Source organism: Onychostoma macrolepis, chromosome 22 (assembly GCF_012432095.1).
Source record: "Onychostoma macrolepis isolate SWU-2019 chromosome 22, ASM1243209v1, whole genome shotgun sequence".
Taxonomy (NCBI): domain Eukaryota; kingdom Metazoa; phylum Chordata; class Actinopteri; order Cypriniformes; family Cyprinidae; genus Onychostoma; species Onychostoma macrolepis.
Window position 1 is genome coordinate 30,758,940 of NC_081176.1, and position 18,375 is coordinate 30,777,314.

The 18,375-nt window shown below is 36.5% G+C and overlaps 2 protein-coding genes and 2 non-coding genes across 5 annotated transcripts; all 4 read left to right on the forward strand.

The window, feature by feature from the left end:
* The first annotated feature begins 6,401 nt into the window (after window positions 1-6,401).
* On the forward strand, window positions 6,402-14,080 carry ncl (nucleolin). Its single transcript, XM_058761157.1, has 16 exons — window positions 6,402-6,548; window positions 8,120-8,221; window positions 8,305-8,404; window positions 8,493-8,633; window positions 8,709-8,849; window positions 8,981-9,112; window positions 9,951-10,040; window positions 10,221-10,344; window positions 10,455-10,591; window positions 10,774-10,900; window positions 10,982-11,112; window positions 11,206-11,335; window positions 11,795-11,943; window positions 12,020-12,146; window positions 12,392-12,681; window positions 13,439-14,080. Exons 1-16 carry the CDS (start codon window positions 6,531-6,533, stop codon window positions 13,495-13,497), a joined length of 1,998 nt encoding a protein of 665 aa, XP_058617140.1. The 5' UTR covers window positions 6,402-6,530; the 3' UTR covers window positions 13,498-14,080.
* LOC131531461 (small nucleolar RNA SNORD82) lies at window positions 10,082-10,152 on the forward strand. Its single transcript, XR_009268699.1, has one exon. It is a non-coding gene; the product is annotated as a small nucleolar RNA SNORD82 (small nucleolar RNA).
* On the forward strand, window positions 12,180-12,310 carry LOC131531460 (small nucleolar RNA SNORA75). Its single transcript, XR_009268698.1, has one exon. It is a non-coding gene; the product is annotated as a small nucleolar RNA SNORA75 (small nucleolar RNA).
* Window positions 14,081-14,232: 152 nt separating the features above from the next.
* LOC131530725 (uncharacterized) lies at window positions 14,233-18,328 on the forward strand. 2 transcript variants are annotated; one of them, XM_058761160.1, is made up of 4 exons: window positions 14,233-14,979; window positions 17,269-17,326; window positions 17,459-17,615; window positions 17,792-18,328. In XM_058761160.1, the coding sequence occupies exons 1-4, from the start codon at window positions 14,860-14,862 to the stop codon at window positions 17,991-17,993; spliced, it is 537 nt and encodes a 178-aa protein (XP_058617143.1). In that variant the 5' UTR covers window positions 14,233-14,859; the 3' UTR covers window positions 17,994-18,328. The 2 variants fall into 2 exon arrangements, with proteins under 2 accessions (XP_058617143.1, XP_058617142.1); XM_058761159.1 differs by having other exon boundaries at window positions 17,269-17,615.
* Window positions 18,329-18,375: the final 47 nt, after the last annotated feature.

Genomic DNA, 18,375 nt, shown 5'->3' on the forward strand with positions numbered 1-18,375 from the left:
TCAAGTACTGAGGAGCTAAACCATTCAGGGCTTTATAAGTAATTAACAAGATTTTAAAATCTATACAATGTTTAGTAGGGAGCCAGTGCAGTGTTGACAGAACCGGGCTAATGTGGTCATATTTCCTGGTTCTAGTAAGAACTCTAGCTGCTGCATTTTGGACCAGCCATAGTTTGTTTATTAAGCGAGCAGAACTACCACCCAATAAAGCATTACAATAATCTAACCTTGAGGTCGTAAATGCATGAATTAACATTTCTGCATTTGACTTTGAGAGCATAGGTCTCAATTTAGATATATTTTTTAGATGAAAAAATGCAGTTTTACAAATGCCAGAAACGTAGGTGTCAAAGGAAAGATTGCTATCAAACAGCACACCAAGGTTCCTAACTGATGACGAAGAATTGACAGAGCAGCCGTCAAGTGTTAGACAGTGTTCTAGATTATTACATAATTGGGGTTTTCAGGTCCGATAATTAATACCTCTGTTTTTTCAGAATTTAGCAGTAAATATAGAGCTGAGTATCATCAGCATAACAGTGAAAGCTAACACTGTGTTTCCTGATGATATTTCCTAAGGGTAACATGTAAAGCATGAGAAGTAACGGCCCTAGTACTGAGCCTTGAGGTACTCCATACTGCACTTGTGATCGATATGATACCTCTTCATTCACTGCTACGAACTGATGGCGGTCAGATAAGTACAATTTGAACCATGCTAATGCACTTCCACTAATGCCAACAAAGTTTTCTAGTCTATTCAAAAGAATGTTGTGGTCGATAGTGTCGAACGCAGCGCTAAGATCCAGTAGAACTAATAAAGAGATACAACCACGATCAGATGATAGAAGCAGGTCATTTGTAACTCTAATGAGAGCAGTCTCAGTACTATGATACGATCTAAATCCTGACTGAAATTCCTCACAGATATCATTTTTCTGTAAGAAGGAATATAATTGTGAGGATACTACCTTTTCTAGTATCTTTGACAGAAAAGGGAGATTCGAGATCGGTCTGTAATTAACTAGATCTTTGGGGTCTAGTTAATTCTTTTTAAAAAAAAAAAATTGTAGTTTTCTTGTAAGGTGTTTAAATATTGCTGGTCCACTTTGGCTGAATGTGTTATATAAAGTGGGCCAACCTTTAGCCTTTTGTAATTACACCCAGATTAATTAAATATATTGACATTGTCTGGTTATTTTATAGTTGACATGTATAATTTGCTTTTTAGAAAAGATAAATGAGAATGCAGTCAGAAAATTCAAGTATTGTTTTTAACTCTTTCCCCACCATTGATGAGATATTTTGTCAATTACAGTTTTTTTCAACTGCTTACACACATTTCCAAAACTATGCCTCTCTTTTTCAAAACTTTACACACAAATCCAAGAACTGCACACACAAAATGCAAAATGCCTCACATCTCTTGCAAAATGAAGCACTGCATTCAAAATATCACAAACACATCTCAAAATCAAACATTTGTCTTACGTTGCAAACACTTTCGCCATAATATTATATTTTTGGATATATCATATACACACAGTTATTCAAAACATAAAGCTCTTGTACAAGATGTACAAGATTTCAATGTACAAGATTGAAAGTAATTGGCAGAGAGATTAAAAATTCCATGAAAAATTCATGGTAAACATGAACGCAAGATTGAAAACAAACTTTTTTTATTTTTTTTTAAACTGTAAGCATTTGTGGTTCTGAATACAGTATTACGCAGTAAGAAAGAAAGGAAATACATAGTTTGCATCCATTGTTCAAAACCTACAGTTTTTCTTCGTCACTTTGGTGCATTTCTCGAATTATCCTTACTGTAATACTGGCAAAGAAGTATGTGCATTTCTCAAAACAATTTGTGCAAACCACACAATTGATTACCTGCGAAAGCCTGTAACTTACTCAAAATCTTTAATTCATATCTCAAAAGTAAATATTTGTCAATGAACATATTAGTGCCATCAGAACAAAAAGTCCTTGTTTCATTGTTCACAAACAAGATAGTCAAAATGCTTAGTCATGTTGTCAAAATAACACTGCACTCTGTTAGTATTACCTGATGTAAACTATGGCAACAGTTTAGATGACGGTTACGGTACTGAAATGCAGAAGGCTGAGCTTCTTATGTATGCCATATATCCATTTCAAAAGTACAAATTTACACTACTGTACGTGTGATATTGATTGAAAGAGACTGGATCGAATTCACAGTTACACTTTTACTAGCGGTTTACTTGCACAGAGAACTATATAATACATTTTGAACAACATGACATTAGCAGCTGATAATGTAGGAAACCGCAGACAAATGTACATAATCAGTTGCATGAATGTACCAAAGCAATCGCAACTTGTTCAAAAGAATGAGAAACTGCTTTTATGATGTGCACAAGTGACTAGATGATGTGGAGGTTGAACAAAGTAGTTTTAAGAATTTCATTTTTGATCTGAGAAATGCATCAAAGCGACGAAGCAAGAAAAACTGTATAACTTGACCTGTGGCCTATTTATAGGCCTATCATAAAGCCATGATTGGTTGGTGCTAAATAAAGCAATGAGTGTTTGTGCATGTGAGGAGTTAGTGTGAGGCGCTGATGAATTAGTGTGGCATTTTAAATGGCTGTGTTTGAAAAAGGAAATCAAGATACTTCCTGTTAGACAGAGGTGTAAAAAGTACTCAAACATTTTACTCAAGTGAAAGTAAAGATACTCAGTGAAAATTTTACTCAATTAAAAGTACAAGTATCTGGCCAAAAACATACTCGAGTAAAAGTAAAAAAGTACAACTTTAAATTGTACTCAAGTATTAAAAAAGTAGAAGTACTTTTTTTCTTTTTTTTTTTTTTTCTGACAGACATACAGAAGTTTGGTTAAAGGGAGAAAAATACAGGTTTTTCAATTCACATTTATTTGTTTAGCGCTTTTCACGATACAAATCGTTGCAAAGCAGCTTTACAGAAAATTTAAGTTTCTACATTATATTTAGAAGTAGGTTATTGGTGGTACAGTAAAAATCATGCAGTTAAATTATTTTTATATATATATATATATATATATATATATATATATATATATATATATATATAATGACTTTCATTTATTAGATGAACACACAAACTAAGATCTAAATCATCTAAACTAAATTTTTCGTATAACAAGTATGGGACATCAAAAAATGACACTTCAAAAACCACAGAAAGTGAATATGACAGTAACTCATACAAACCCTGTTAATGAATCAGTGTCTTCTTAAGTGAAACAATGAAAATTACGAATACCAATATTTTAAACTTGACCGTCGTGTTCACTTTAAAGTGGTCCTGTCCCCTTGCATTATACGGACTAATAATCTTTGCCTGTGTTCATCTGAAGAAAGAAAGTCATAAACATTTGGGGCGACATGAGAATCTTAATTTTTGGGTGAACTATCACTTAATAACAATGTGATGCAGAGGTTAGAAACATATTCCAGACAGAATGCAAGAATGGGTTGAATTAATGAAGAGAGTCATAGAATTAAAACATGCAATATTAACGTTTTGAAAGGCCACTTTTTTTGTGTTGTCTACGTCACTGTCTAAAAGAATAATTAATCTTTTAATTGTTTATTTGGGGAATTTGTTTGTGGGGGCTTTTTCTCAGGAAATATTGCTACATAATTATTTGCGACTAATTATATGAATTAATGAGCAAATCGTGTAATTATTAAGATTATGAAAATATACATTGAGAGTCCAAATTCCTACTCAATGCGTCATATTATTAATACAACTTATCCACTACCTGGTAAGAACGTCACTAAACATGAATTTCAATTAAGTAAGCGTACAATGTTCATTTAAACACTTTTTTTTGGAGATTTGTAACATTTAATTAAAAAAAAAAAGAATTCCCACAAAAATATTAATTATATTTAAAAAAAAAAAAAAAAAAATGTATCACTGATTTTATTTGCACTAAATCTTGTGCATTCAGCCAATGTATTACACAGCTAATGGCTCTATCAAAACAAAGAAAAATGAATACACTTTTTGGGGGGAAAACGCAACTTTGCTACCTCAACATGCTTCCTCAGATTTGATGGTGAACTTTTGAACCCAGACATTTACCTGATGACAGTCATAACTGAAGCAGAACTGTGTGTGTGCTTGATGTGTGAACACAATGATCATTGCTTCTCATGTCATTCACGCACGTTTGAGCTTTCGTTTCCCATATTCAGTGTGTATAAGATAACATAAAAATGTAATGAACTTTGCAATAAATTTGTAAGGAGTAAAAAGTACTGTTTTTTTTCTTCAGAAATGTAATCAAGTAAAAGTACAAGTAGTCCATTGTACTTGAATAAAGTAAAAATCCCCCAAAATAATACTTAAGTACAGTAATCAAGTAAAAATACTCAAGTATTTTACACCTCTGCTGTTAGATTTGTGTGTGTTACAAAGAGAATTGTGTGTTGTGTTTTGCAAAAAGTGTTTAATGAAATTGTAAACTGAGTCAAATGCCGAGAATTAGTGTAAGGTTTTGCAGATTTGGTGTGTGCTTCTGGTGTCTGAGTGTCAGGTTTCAGAAATTGTGTGACAAGTAAAGATTTTGTGTGTAAGCATTTGAAAAAAAACTGTAAGAGCCAACGCTTCCCCGCCATTGACGACTTTTTACGGCAATCCGTGTTCTAGGTGTATTACGGTAAGGAAAGCCCTAGCGCATGTCCTGAATGAGTTACGGGTCTTCCGGGTCTTTAGGGTGCGAATAGAAGACGATCGGCATATATGGAAGGATCAGAGAAAATGTAGATCATATATAGATCATATAGCCTATGTAGATCATGCTTTGACCATTTTGAATCTGATCGGGACGATGTAGTCAGTGAGAGAGATGCATTTACAGACACAGAAACATCTGTAGTTGTAACCGATAACCCGTCGATCTGAATAGGGGTGTGTGTGTGTGTGTGTGTGTGCGCGCGCGTGCACAGTATATGTATGCATATGTATGTATGTAGCCTGTGTGTGTGTGTATAATCATATGTATGCATATGTTTGTGTGTGTGTCTGTTTGTTCTGTTTATTGAATGCAATTTCAATTATTCATATAATTATTTACAGGTGAAAGAATATGACATCTGAATGTATTTTGCTTGAAAATGCACTACTTTGATAAAAATGCATTTTTCTTAGTTTGTTTTGTCCAAAATGTTGTATTTTTGATGAAACCTATCTGCATTCAAATGGTGATAAAACATGAACACATGAAGATATAATAAAATAATTTTTGTTCGTTTGTTTAAAAGCAGAGGCTCGGTTCTTTATTTTGATATGTAATATGTTCTTATATTCATAGCAGAAAATATTCTGAGGGCCGTCAAATTTAGGTGAAAATCATCAAAAATGCTGGCGGTGGCTGGCAACTTTTTTAAAAAACGCTGGCGGGGAAAGAGTTAATTAAGATGCAGAATGATTTTTGATAAAGGATGGCCCACTTAACTGAAAAAAAAAAAAAAACATCTAGGAATCTATTACACATTTTACAAAAAGTGGCCCACTTTACCTGAGTTCACCCTAATAAAAAGTAAGTAGTAGTAGTAGTCGTAGTATACTAGTAGGCCTACTACTAATAATAATAATTTAACAATAAAGCAACAAATTCATTAATTAAATAATTTTCCAGTTGGGCATTGCTAATTCATATTCAAACATTAACATCATGATTATTATTATTTTATATATTTTTTTACTTTGTGTTTTGGGAATACCGATTTACAATTTAAAAAAAGTTATGTATGGTTAAAATTAATTGGGACAACAGTGTTTCGATTAATCACAGGCAGAACATGACTAAAACTGTGAACAACTTCGTTCATTTTCATTCGTAGTTCATTTTCATCTGACGAATAAGCCTGTATGCTATTAAATAATCACTCAAAATGATTCATAAATATTTTGATTCAGTACAAAGATCCGGTTCAGAGGAGTTGATTGTTCGAGATACGCTGCATATTGCACTGTATGTTTTGTTGTTGTTGTTGTTGTTGTTTTTAATTCACTAAAATGAACCGGCTCGGCAAGAGGACAGAACGTTTTAAAAAGAAAATAAAAATGTATCATGGGTCATATTTGATCTTATTTTCACGACATCAGTAGTTTTTAGAGTTATTGTTTCAGAGTTGTAGGCTACTTTAAAACGACACATATACAAGAGTGAGAGGGTCGTTTTTCCTCGTTTAATTAGATACATGTCAAGGTAAATGTCAAAAAAAATTATTATTATTTTTTTTTATTTACGTCAAGACATTAAAGAATCACTGAATCGAAACGAGCTGTTCAAAAGAACCGTTTGCGGAAACGAGTCAGAACTGAGCGTCACTGGAGGGCGGTCTCAGTGGGCGGGGCTTCTCTGGACGTACTAAAAGCGTCCGCGAGCGCTCTTTCTGTCCTGTACTGAGAACCACGTGTGACTGAACGGTTTTTACCTGCGCCATTCTCCAGTTATCAGCTTTACTGTAAAAACAACCTTCAGTCATGGTCAAGCTTGCTAAGGTAAGATACCTACAAACATATTATAACAATTACGCGTTTAAATTTAAATGCAAACGGTCAAAACGCGAAATATTCCGTTATTCGTTTTTTCGCGTCTGGTGCGAAGAAGGCCCACATGTGCAACACATGTATTTCGATCAAATGTGTGTTATAGCTTTGCAAATGTAAACTCAAAGAGTGGAAATTATTTTTAATGTTAAATAGCGGCGCGTAAAATCAGCTAATTTTACGTAACACTCGTTTTTGCTGGTTTTTCGTTTAACACGGGCTGACCACGCTTCTCCTTTATTAGGCCTCAGCTGACACGCATAAAGTATGCTTCGTTTTAGTATGTATTTCGCATGTTTTGTAGCGTTGTAAAATCGACATTTTTGGTTAGCGATATTTTTTTGGGTTTATAGCGTGTGGTGGTTTCGCGCTAAATCGCGTATTCGCCATGTGTGCCGTGTAGCATTGTTAGCTCAAAGCTAAACGCCTCCATTTTGGCTCTTTGATGCGAATGAGCGGACATTTAACACGCTGCATTAAACAGCGTCGTGTTGTTAGCGCGTATTCTTTGACTTGCACGATTATAATATGTGAGCAAGGCACACGTGTTTAAGCTAGCATGTTTGATAGCAAGCATGTGGGTTTTCCACGTGTAACGTGAACCCCACGTGGGTTCGTCCACGCGGGGAACTCCACGCGCGGTGCTGTGGCTTTTAAATAGTCATTTTGAGTCTCAAACTAAATAAAAAATTATTTTATTTTTTCATTTTAATAGTGGTTGCATTTAAGTGAAGAATTATTTAACTTGGCCACTCCAGCAAAAAAAAAATAGCGTTGACCAAAATCCGCAGCGCAAGAATTTTACGCAAAAACGTGTCGCGCTTTTTGAGTTATCCACAAAATATATATTTTGGTTAGTTATTTTGTTCTTGCTCTTTAACGCGTTTCAAATTAAAGTGATCAAATAGTGTTTGATTTGGCCACGCCTCCAAACATTTGCTGTATCTCATACAAGCCCTGGAGGTATAGTTATTTGGTTATTAATTTTGTTTGCTTGTGTTAATAGAATGAATACAAAAATATATATTTAGAAATAATAAAACCACAACCCTGATTGTTTTATCTAAAATGCATTTAAATTTACATGGGATTGTTATAATTAACTATCACATTTTCTGAAAAATGTCGCACGGAGTTAAACTCAGTGAAGTTGGGTTTTTTTTTCACGTTTTACTGCGCTCAGAAATAAACTAAATCAAACAACCCATTTGCAAACGATATAATTATATATTAATAAACTAAATATAATCTTGTATTTTCAGTTCTATTCACTAAAATTTTAAATTTGGTAGTATTTCGAACATAAATGAGAATGTGATAAACTAAGTTATTAAAGAGTGGCACATTATACACGTAAATACAATTTTAAAGCAAAACTGAAAGTTGTTTTGGAATATAAGTCGCAGCACATTTGAGAGAAGAACCTTGTTTCAGAAAATATGATAATGCTGCATAATCTCAAGAATTTCAATAAAACATTTTAAATCTGCCCACGCAAACCAACCTTTTCTTGACGTTTGCAGGCAGCTAAAAAACAAGCGCAGCCGAAGAAAAAGGCACCTCCACCTCCCAAAGATGTGGAAGAATCCAGTGAGGAGGTGGAGAGCGAGGAAGAGGAAGAAGCGGTGAGGAATCGATCTGTAAATGGTTTAATTGTTTTGTTGCTACTAAAGGAATTGTTAATTGAAATTCAACCTCAATTCGGCAGGCACCACCAGCTAAAGCTGTAGCAAAGAAAGCGACTCCAGCGAGGGCAGTGAAAAATGGAAAAGCTGCTGCCAAACAGGAGAGTGACGATGAAGAATCTGGTAAGCGAGTTTTCATGGTTCCCTCAGTGCTGTATTCTTAATCTAAAGGTCAAAATGTCATTTAATACTTCTCAATTCTCCCCCATAGAAGAGGAAGCTCCTCCTCCCCCAAAGAAGGCCACACCTGCTAAAGCAGCTGCACCTGCCAAGGCAGCTTCTGCCAAGAAAGCAGCACCAGTGGAGGAGTCTGAAGATGATGATGATGATGATGATGATGAGGAGGAGGATGGTATGAAAGTGCTTCAGGGTGGTGTGTATTCATAAGTGACTTGAACATTTCTAACGCCACTTCCTGTCTTTATAGATGAAGAATCAGAAGAAGAGCCACCTCCACCTCCCAAGAAGGCAACTCCTGCCAAAGCTGCTAAGAAAGCAGCTCCTGCAGCCAAAGCAGCTGCAGCAAAGCAGGTGGATGAGGACGAGGATGAGGACGAGGAAGATGATGGTGTGTGAATGGCTGTATATTTTTAAGAGCTGCACATGTGATTTACGAAGGGATTTAATACTGAAAGCATTTGATTCTGTGGACTGATGTTTGCATTTTCCATAATTTTTAAATATTTCATCCTGATTCAGAAGAGGAAATGGACACTGCTCCAGCGCCCAAAAAGGCAGGAATGGTGAAGGCAAAGGAGGAATCTGAGGAGGAGGATGATGATGAGGATGATGATGATGAAGATGATGAGGATGATGAAGATGATGATGATGGTATGATAGTGAAGACCTTTTTAGACTGTTTTGATGTTAATATGCTGATCAGATACTTTGGCTCAAGATATTACGTTACGACTTTTCTAAAACTGATTTTACAGCTTAAATGTGAATGGCATACAGATTTAAAAATATGTCTTATACAGTGAGAAATGGGGAGAAAAAAATTGCAATAACAATAGTTATACGTGTGATTTGAAGGTAATTGTAATTTAGATAGTTATTGGTAAAATACTCCTAATTTGTTAGTAGACCACCTAAACAAAAAAAAAAATAATACGGAAGAACTTTTTTAAAAAATTTTCTTCATTGTCCAAGTAAGTGAATACCAGTGTGTAGTAATGCTTATTTCATGCTCTTCTTTAATATTTACAAGATATAGGGCCAGTTTTAACAACAGCCTGCACCAATGCAAACCATCTTTTGGCATTAATAGTACGGTCAGGTTTTACTAAATATGCGCAGTGAAGAATTTGCGTGGACAGTTATTTTTGCGCCTGGTGTTATTGAATATGCATTTGTAGGAATTTCTCTTTCAGATGCAAAATTTATGGGATGAGCGTTAAAATCAGTCATGCAACGTGTTTTGCTAAAGTTGGCGCTTGTCAAATGGCATTTGTACAGTTATTTAATACCCAAAAAGCACGTCTTAAACTATTTTAAAACTATTCCACACTGATCTGCACTGTTTTGGAATTGCGCGCGCTCGCTAATTTGACCTGTTTAGTAAAACTTGCCTTGAGCATCGTACTCCTCTCTGCACAGTGCGTTGTGTTCCTGATTTATGATAGCTTCATTTTTTTTTTTTTTTTTTTTTTCCTGTTTCACTCTTCAGAAACCCCGGTCACTGCAACAAAAAGGAAAGCTGAGACCAAAAAAGAGAAGGGAACGCCACCGGCTAAGAAAGCTAAAACTGATGGTGAAGGTGAGACTTTAGTTCTATATGATTCAGTTCTTGTGCATTAAAGTACATATGATGATTTAAAGGGACTTAATACTGAAATATGTGATGTCACCTTTTATGTTAATTCTGATGCTGGTTTAAAGGGGAAAAGTCTCTTTCTTCGTCTCGGTATGGTGGACTAAATTTGTTTTGAATTTTCAGGTTTCAGTCTCTTCTTGGGCAACTTAAACAGCAATAAAGACTTTGATGAAATTAAGTCCGCAATCACAAAGTTCTTCTCAAAGGAAGGTCTTGAAATTCAGGACGTCCGACTTGGCGGGACCAAGTAAGTAGAAAATAGTTGTTGGACCTCCTATTCGAGTCAACTTTGCCATTGCAAAGTAGTTGTGGATGTTTATTTGACTTCTAAATCGGGCGTCATAATTTGTTTTGAAGGAAATTTGGCTACGTTGACTTCGCATCAGAGGAAGAGTTGCAGAAGGCTCTGGAGCTCAATGGCAAGAAGCTGATGGGTCAACCGCTGAAAATCGACAAAGCCAGAAGCAAAGAAAACTCACAGGAAAACAAAAAAGGTAAACTTCCTGCAGCTGCCACTTTGAGCGTAAATCCAACCAGAAATGATGACGCCTTTTCACTTTCCTGAATTCTCGTGTGGGTTTAAGATAGTCAAGTGCTGATCTGGAGCTGTCGCTAATACGATACGTCAAACATTGAACTCGCAGACGCCAATTGTTTGTTTTTTGTTTTCCCTCAGAGAGAGATTCACGTACTTTGTTTGTAAAGAACCTGCCGTACTCCGTAACGCAGGAGGAACTGAAGGAAATCTTTGACCAGGCTGTTGATATCAGGATACCAATGGGCAACAGTGGTTCTAGCAGAGGGTAAGACTACGGCTGTTCGTGTCTTTTAAAAATGCTGCTTTCAAGCGAGTCCTTGACTGACATCCTCTTCTTGGGGTACAGAATCGCCTACCTCGAGTTCAAGTCCGAGGCAATCGCAGAGAAGGCAATGGAGGAGGCGCAAGGGACAGATGTTCAGGGCCGTTCTATCATCATTGACTTCACAGGAGAAAAGAGTCAGAAGGGCAGCAGAGGTGGGTTACGGTGCTGTCTACATCCAGTTTGGCTCTGGACTAGATCTGTTGTAGATCAATGGTAACAGCACTCTTGTTTTCTACTCATTTTAGCTGTTGCTCCTGCAAACAAAGTACTGGTTGTGAACAACCTTTCATTCACTGCAAATGAAGACTCCCTCCAGAGTGTGTTTGAGAAGGCCGTGTCCATCAGAATACCTCAGAACAATGGCAGACCAAAGGGGTACGTCAGTTGATTCAATGCATTTAAATGTATAGCCATGAATTGTTCGTTAGGTTTTTGACAATTTAATGTGTATAATATTTTTAATTTGTCGCTGCATTTGTCCTACATGCCCATTGTTGAATCAAAGATTCAAAATGTTTATGGCAAGAACTTCAATAAATGAACACCAGGAAGAATATTCGTTGACTGAAATGGTTGAATGATTCAAATCGTCAGATTCCATGAACTTGCTGAATCATTTAGAACCGATTCAAATGGTCACATTCCAGGAAGTTATATAATCATGTAAACTTTACAACCATTTATGTCAAAAGTCATTCGTTTACTTTATTTTTTTGATATTTGTATTATTCAGACCAATATTTAAGGAATAGTTTGATGGGCTAAATGATGCAAAATTGCTCCTTGCCAGTGGTGGCGCTTGTGTAATCAAACTCGTTCCGTTTTTTTTCGTAGATATGCGTTTTTAGAGTTTGAGAATGTGGAGGATGCCAAGGATGCGCTGGAGAACTGCAACAACACAGAAATCGAGGGCAGAAATATCAGATTGGAGTTCAGTCAGAACGACAGAGACCGAAGCAGTGGAGGCGGAAGAGGAAGCTCTGGTTAGTAGAGTACTTAAATCTCACTTTTTATTTATTTTACTTTATACGAATGCTAACTGTTTTCCTCTGTTTGTAGGACCTACAAAAACCCTGTTTGTCAAAGGTCTGTCAGAAGACACCACAGATCAGTCTCTGAAAGAGGCTTTTGATGGAGCCGTCAATGCCAGAATCGTGACCGACAGAGACACCGGATCATCTAAAGGGTACGGTCGTGTTTGATACTTTAACGTGTTTCTTGCTTCTCATGAGCTCCTCTCTGTCAATCCAGTGGCGGTGTATGGATTCGCACGAGAAGTAGAGTGAAATTCACAGTTAAACAGGTGTTTCCACTGCATTGGGACATGCCCATGTCTGATGTGAAACATTTAAGCCGTTTGATTACAGTAACCACTGCTCTTATTTATATCTTCCTCTGAATGTTTGCTTAATACGGTGTTTCCTCCTCTAGGTTTGGTTTCGTAGACTTCGATAGCGAAGAAGACTGCAAGGCGGCCAAAGACGCCATGGATGACGGAGAGATCGATGGAAACAGAGTCACTCTGGACTACGCCAAGCCCAAGGGCGAGGGCGGCCGCGGGGGCGGCAGAGGTGGTTTTGGAGGTGGTTTCGGAGGAGGTTTCGGAGGACGCGGCGGTGGACGGGGTGGTTTCGGAGGCCGAGGGGGCGGCAGGGGCGGTGGCTTCAGGGGAGGACGTGGAGGAAGAGGCGGCGGCGGCGGCTTCAGAGGAGGAAGAGGCGGTGGGTGTCAATCTAGTGATGCATTTATAGACAAAAGTACATTAAAATACTAGCGCACTATACTGTACTCATTTAATTTTTAGTAGTATTAATAGTAGAAATTATTTATTGTACATCTACTTGAATCTAAATATTTCTGTAAACCGTATGGTCTATTCAAATTTGTCACCTAATTAAATCCTAACCTTATTGACGCCTAACTAAACAATTGTAAGATGTATTTGTCATCTAGTTAAATCTAATCTGTTATTTGGCTAAATCTACTTTAAATTTCTCTAAATCTGTAGCTTTCTAGTTAAATGTAATATTTTAACTAAGTCTTTATATAATGCATTATCATTGTTACTGTATGGCAACTTGAACTTTTGATTTCTATAAATGTAATGCTTAATTTGCCGTCTAATTAAATCTAAACTAGTTTTTATCCGTTTATTAACACTTATCTAATTACATTTATATAGTTTGTCTAAATCTCTCTTAATCGTTGTTAAAAACTGTGTAACATTTAAAGCTTTTGTTCAAACTAAGAAATTTTTTTTTTTTAATTTACACTTAGACAAACTATATAGATTTAATTAGATTAAATCTATTGTAGTTAAATTTATTAATGGTGGTGGTAGTAGTAATATTGTTTTTCCTACTACTTTGAGGAAGCTTTCCAGTCAGTTGGTAAAAATAAGAAATGCTAGTCATTACTAATATGGCAGTGTGCTGTTTTAACTGAGCTGTGTAAATTAAAATTTGTCTAATTTTTCAGGTGGACGAGGTGGATATGGAGACAAACCACAAGGGAAGAAGATCAAGTTTGATGAATAAGTCTGTAACTGAACTGTTTCCATTTGCTTAAATCCACATTGTCAGAGCGTTTCTAGGACATTCCAGAAAGCATCAGTAACTGTACAGCGACCCCCGACCCCTGACCCCTCGCTCCCTTTTAACTGTGTGAGTTCTGAAACGTCCCAACTATCCACGTGAAAATTAAATGTGAATGTTGTAATTATGCTCTGCTGGTTTAGGTACATGTTGTACATGCAACAGTTTGTTTTTTTTTTCTTTCATTATGGTGTGCATCTCTCCCCACCCCACCCCCCCACCCAAATTTTATTTAATTTTCACATTTCTTTTAAGTTGGCTTTAGGTGCAAGTTTAATGTGCAGTACCTTTTTTTTAATGTGCAAAGCATATTGTAACATATACATGGAATTGACGCCTATTTAGTATTTAGAGATGTAAATCTATTTGAAATTTGAATGGGATTAAGATGGATAACAAGTGTGTTGTAAGGCTTATGTCAGATTTATGAACTAAATTTGGCTTGTGACTGAGGGTTTTGCTTTTTTCCAGTTCAGATTTTTCATAATGTAAAGAACCATTTTGATTAAACATGGTTTTTAAACTCTTTGGCTTGTGATTTGAATGTATTCTCATTTCGTTCGTGCACTTTATTTTTGCGGAAGAGTCCTACAGAAACTTGTTAAACTCGGATCATTTTTAGATGTTAAATCATTTCGTGAATTGAGTAGTCTGACTAGTTAACTGGAATGAATCTGAAATCAATTGGTCAAATCACTGCAGAAACCAGAGCAGTGTGGTGTCTAAAGTTGTTTGGCGTAATTCGTTAAGAAAAGCAGTTTTGTGTGGAGCTCCATTCACAACGTAGAAGATAAAATGGATCTTGTGGGTAAAATTAAAAGTTCTCTCTCTCATGATTTACTAATTTGTGGTCATTTTATTCTTTCAGCTGTTTTTAGTTAAATAACTCCCAATTGTGTTGATTTCTCATTTTAACTGTTAGATTGTGACTTAAACTGAAGTCTAGAAAACTAAAACCAAATCTAAAATAAGTACGAACTTCAAATTTCTTTTTTTTTTTTTTTTTTACTTTCACCACATGAAATGTATTCATTAGCCTATATTAACAGGGTTTCCACGGGGTCTTATATTGTACAAGAGTCTTAATTACGATTTCAAGAGGTGTTAAATTTGGTTATGGAAAGACGGTGGCGCAAAAACGGGTTATGCAGTGCATGGGGTGTCGCACATAGGAGGGCGTCATTTTGCCGAAATCATTGTCAATCTTATTTAATAAAATGTCATAAAAGCTTAGCTGCTAAATACAATGTAATGAAACATTTGTAATCAACGTTATTTTTTGGGGGGGTTTTTTTTGCATCTTTAATGAGTTCAAAAATGTTTATTCTAAACTTAAGACGCGGAACCGCAGTATCTCTTTGCGACCACAACAAACGGGAGACTTTTCAGACGCGCGCTTCAGCTCGCCCTCAGCACCAGGAAAAGGTACAGGTGCCAAATGAGCTTCAGTAGAACAACAGTGATCTGCGGTCGGATGAGAGATGTCAGTAAAGCAATCTTTCCTGTCCTGTCAGAGGTTGTACTGTGCTCACGGAGCACGCTCTTCACTGTACGCGAATATGAGGCGCACGCTCTCACTTCATCGTAAATAACCCGCACAAGAAACTACGAGCATACATCGTCAGTTGTCATGAAATTACAAAAATTTCGACTAAAGCTGCAAAACTGTGCATGCATGTATACATGCATCACATTTAAGAAAGTCTCTCCAATGCATGTACTGAAATATTCTGCAATTCGAGATCACAATAGGACGCAAGATGCCTATGTATTTTTGTATTATATTTAATGCACAGGTAGGCTAAATGTGAGCACAGCGCAATTGTACTTTGTAATTTGTAAAGTACGAAAATGAAATTATATTTTAATGCATAAAATAAACGTGCCCTTTTTCACATTACTGCAAATGGGGAACTTTTACTTTATTTTAATTTGTACAGAGCTCGATTTAGGTTTGACAAAACTTGCAATTAATTCATTTTGACAACTAATAGTGTTAAACAATGAATATATAAAATTCGGTGAAGGTTGACTAAACTTTGTTTGAACTGCATGTCTCATCCATGAGTAGGCCTGTGCAATGATGGAGAACAAGACCCAGAACCAAGCTGACAACAATAAATCTATAGTGAGCCCTTTTATTAAAATAAATACCTGGAGGTAATACAAAAATGCCCATATTCACTCAATTACCTGGTCTAATTCACAACTTCACAAATTCTCAATTACAATTATCTACATTTACATCTGCAAGACGTATTTTTTAGGGTGTTTGCTCATCTGCAATACGTCTATAGGACGTCTCCTTTTAGATGTCAAATAGACGTCTATTAGATGTCTTTAAGATGTTTATGATTTAGAATGTATGTAAAACTGACATCTTACAGACCTCTGTCAGACGTTTAGACAGCAGATGCTTTCCAGATCAAGAGATCTTTAACAGACATCTTGCAGACGTGCTATCTGGGGTTAAACTAGTGCGCGTTAAACTAGTGCCTTCTTTCACTGCACGATTCTATTAAAAATGCATTTAGAATGATCACATAATTTAAGATATGAGGGCAGAAAATGTATAGCCTATATTTATATAATTTCAAATAGTTAATATCACACGAAGAGTGCGGTTTTTTTCTCCAAAAGTCAGCATGATTACAAATGTGACATTGATTTTATGCAACAGTTTAACAAACAAGTTGATATTAAGAGACTTACATTTTAGACACCATATTTCCTGCTTTTGCTCTATTTCTCCAACAAAAATAATTACAATTTGTGTCTCTTAGCAACATGTCGGTGTTTCGTTTCTCAACCGTTTAAACGATTCGGTTCAATCGCAATGACTCACTTATTAACAGTGAATTGCTGCCACCTACTGGCGGTTTTAATTTGACATTTAAAGTATCTTAATTTTTAAAAAATAATTTCAAACATTAGTTTTCAATGTTTTATGTTTCAAATATCAAAACATTATGCATTTGTAACTGCAGGTTATCATTCTGTGCCCCTCTGAGCTGCATTAAAGGGTAACTAAACCCCTAAAACAACTTTTTTGAGTTAATGATCTGTAAGACTGTGCATTGATTCGAGTAAATGTTTTGACATTTGGTTATAAAGTGTTTTAATTCTACAATATATGGTGTAAAAACGTCTGAGTGTGACGTGTTATGGCACTTACTAACCACGCCCCTGCACGAGCTCACCACGCCCTTGGCATAGGCTCAGCCCTTGGTATAACACATCTTATTCCTCAAAACCATCAGGATAGCGTATATTAGCATCTAGTTAGCATACAGTTGTTAGTGTAGTAATGTCAGAAGCACAGTATTGCATCAGTTAGGATAGCATTAGCTTTATCTGTATTTAGTACAGTGGATGGTACGTAGGTGTAGTGTTGCTGGTTGCAACAGCACGGCTGGACTGCATAGCTTTCCAGCACACTTGAAAATTAGGCGCCAGTGGTTGCATGCACTTGGCCTGGAAGACCTTGAGTTCCCACCTAGAGCTGGAGTGTGTAACCTGCATTTTACGCGGGATTGCTTCTCGAGGTGGAAATGGGCTTCTCCAAACAGCTCGTGCTGAAAAGCGACGCAGTGCCCAACGCTACTCCACCACTGCTGTGGCGTCTTCACATGAGCGAGCATATATTTTCAATCACAATTTATGTGCTTAATTTATGTATGCTAAAGTTAATTAACACAATTTTTTTTTTTTTAGCCTGAGATGACCAGAGAAATTGGGTGCCAGACTGAACCAGTCAGCTCCAGATCTGCAGGTGTGCAGGCTAACGTGAAGCCCATCAGGAGAAGCAAAGGAGATTTTGAATACTATGGAGCTTTTGTGTGTCTCTATTTTGTTTTGTACTTTCACTGCTTATTGATAACAAATCTATTATTAATTTGCGCAGCCACCCAGGCCAGAATGCGTACAGGCACTCTGATGGAGCCTTTCACAGAGTGTCCCGGGGCAACCTCTACACCATTGAAGAGGAAAAGATGTGAGGTGTCCACTGATGACTCCAGCTACCATAAAGATGGAAGTGAAAGCACCATGAACTGTACAAGGTAATGCGTTTAGTCCCGTTAGGTTTTTCAGTTATATTTGACTCTTCTGATTTAGCTACTACTTGCTTTTAAATACTTTTGATTGTTTGTCATGAAGTTAATTCATTCTGATACATACACATTACATAACCAAATTATTATTATTTATGCTTTTATTTTTTTTTACTTTTACATAGGGTCTCCAATGAAGTATTACCCCACAAAGTGACTAAGTACATTGTTTATGAAGATAAACTGCTGGAGCTTTTTAGAAGATGCCCTGTCTGCACCTGGAGTTGTGTTGCTTCACAAACAACCATTGGGACACTTCTCCGTGTCAAACAGCACTGTGCTCACTGCGAGTACTCCAGAGATTATTATAAAAAATATATTCAATAATCCAGTGGGGGAAGGAAACCTCTGTATGGTCCTTCTTCAGGAAACTCTTCCCTGATCCTGGTCACAGCACATGAAGTGTTGGCCAAGGTACCCCCAGCACCACCTAACAACATTGCAATATGCAAGGTCTCTATAACCGCTGAAAGATAGGTGGTGCACATGTATGTTGAAGTGTATGTTATAAATTATTTATAAAAACATTGATCTTTCTTCCTGGAACTAACCTGTTTACAAGTGTCTCTTCCATTTCACCAAATAACTGGAGATAAGTTACATATACAGCTTGTAACATTTGGTATGTGGGGGTTGTGTGTTTTGTGTATAGTACTTATTAAATTAACTGGACTTAACACTCTGGTCTTGTCATATTTCATAGCTATAC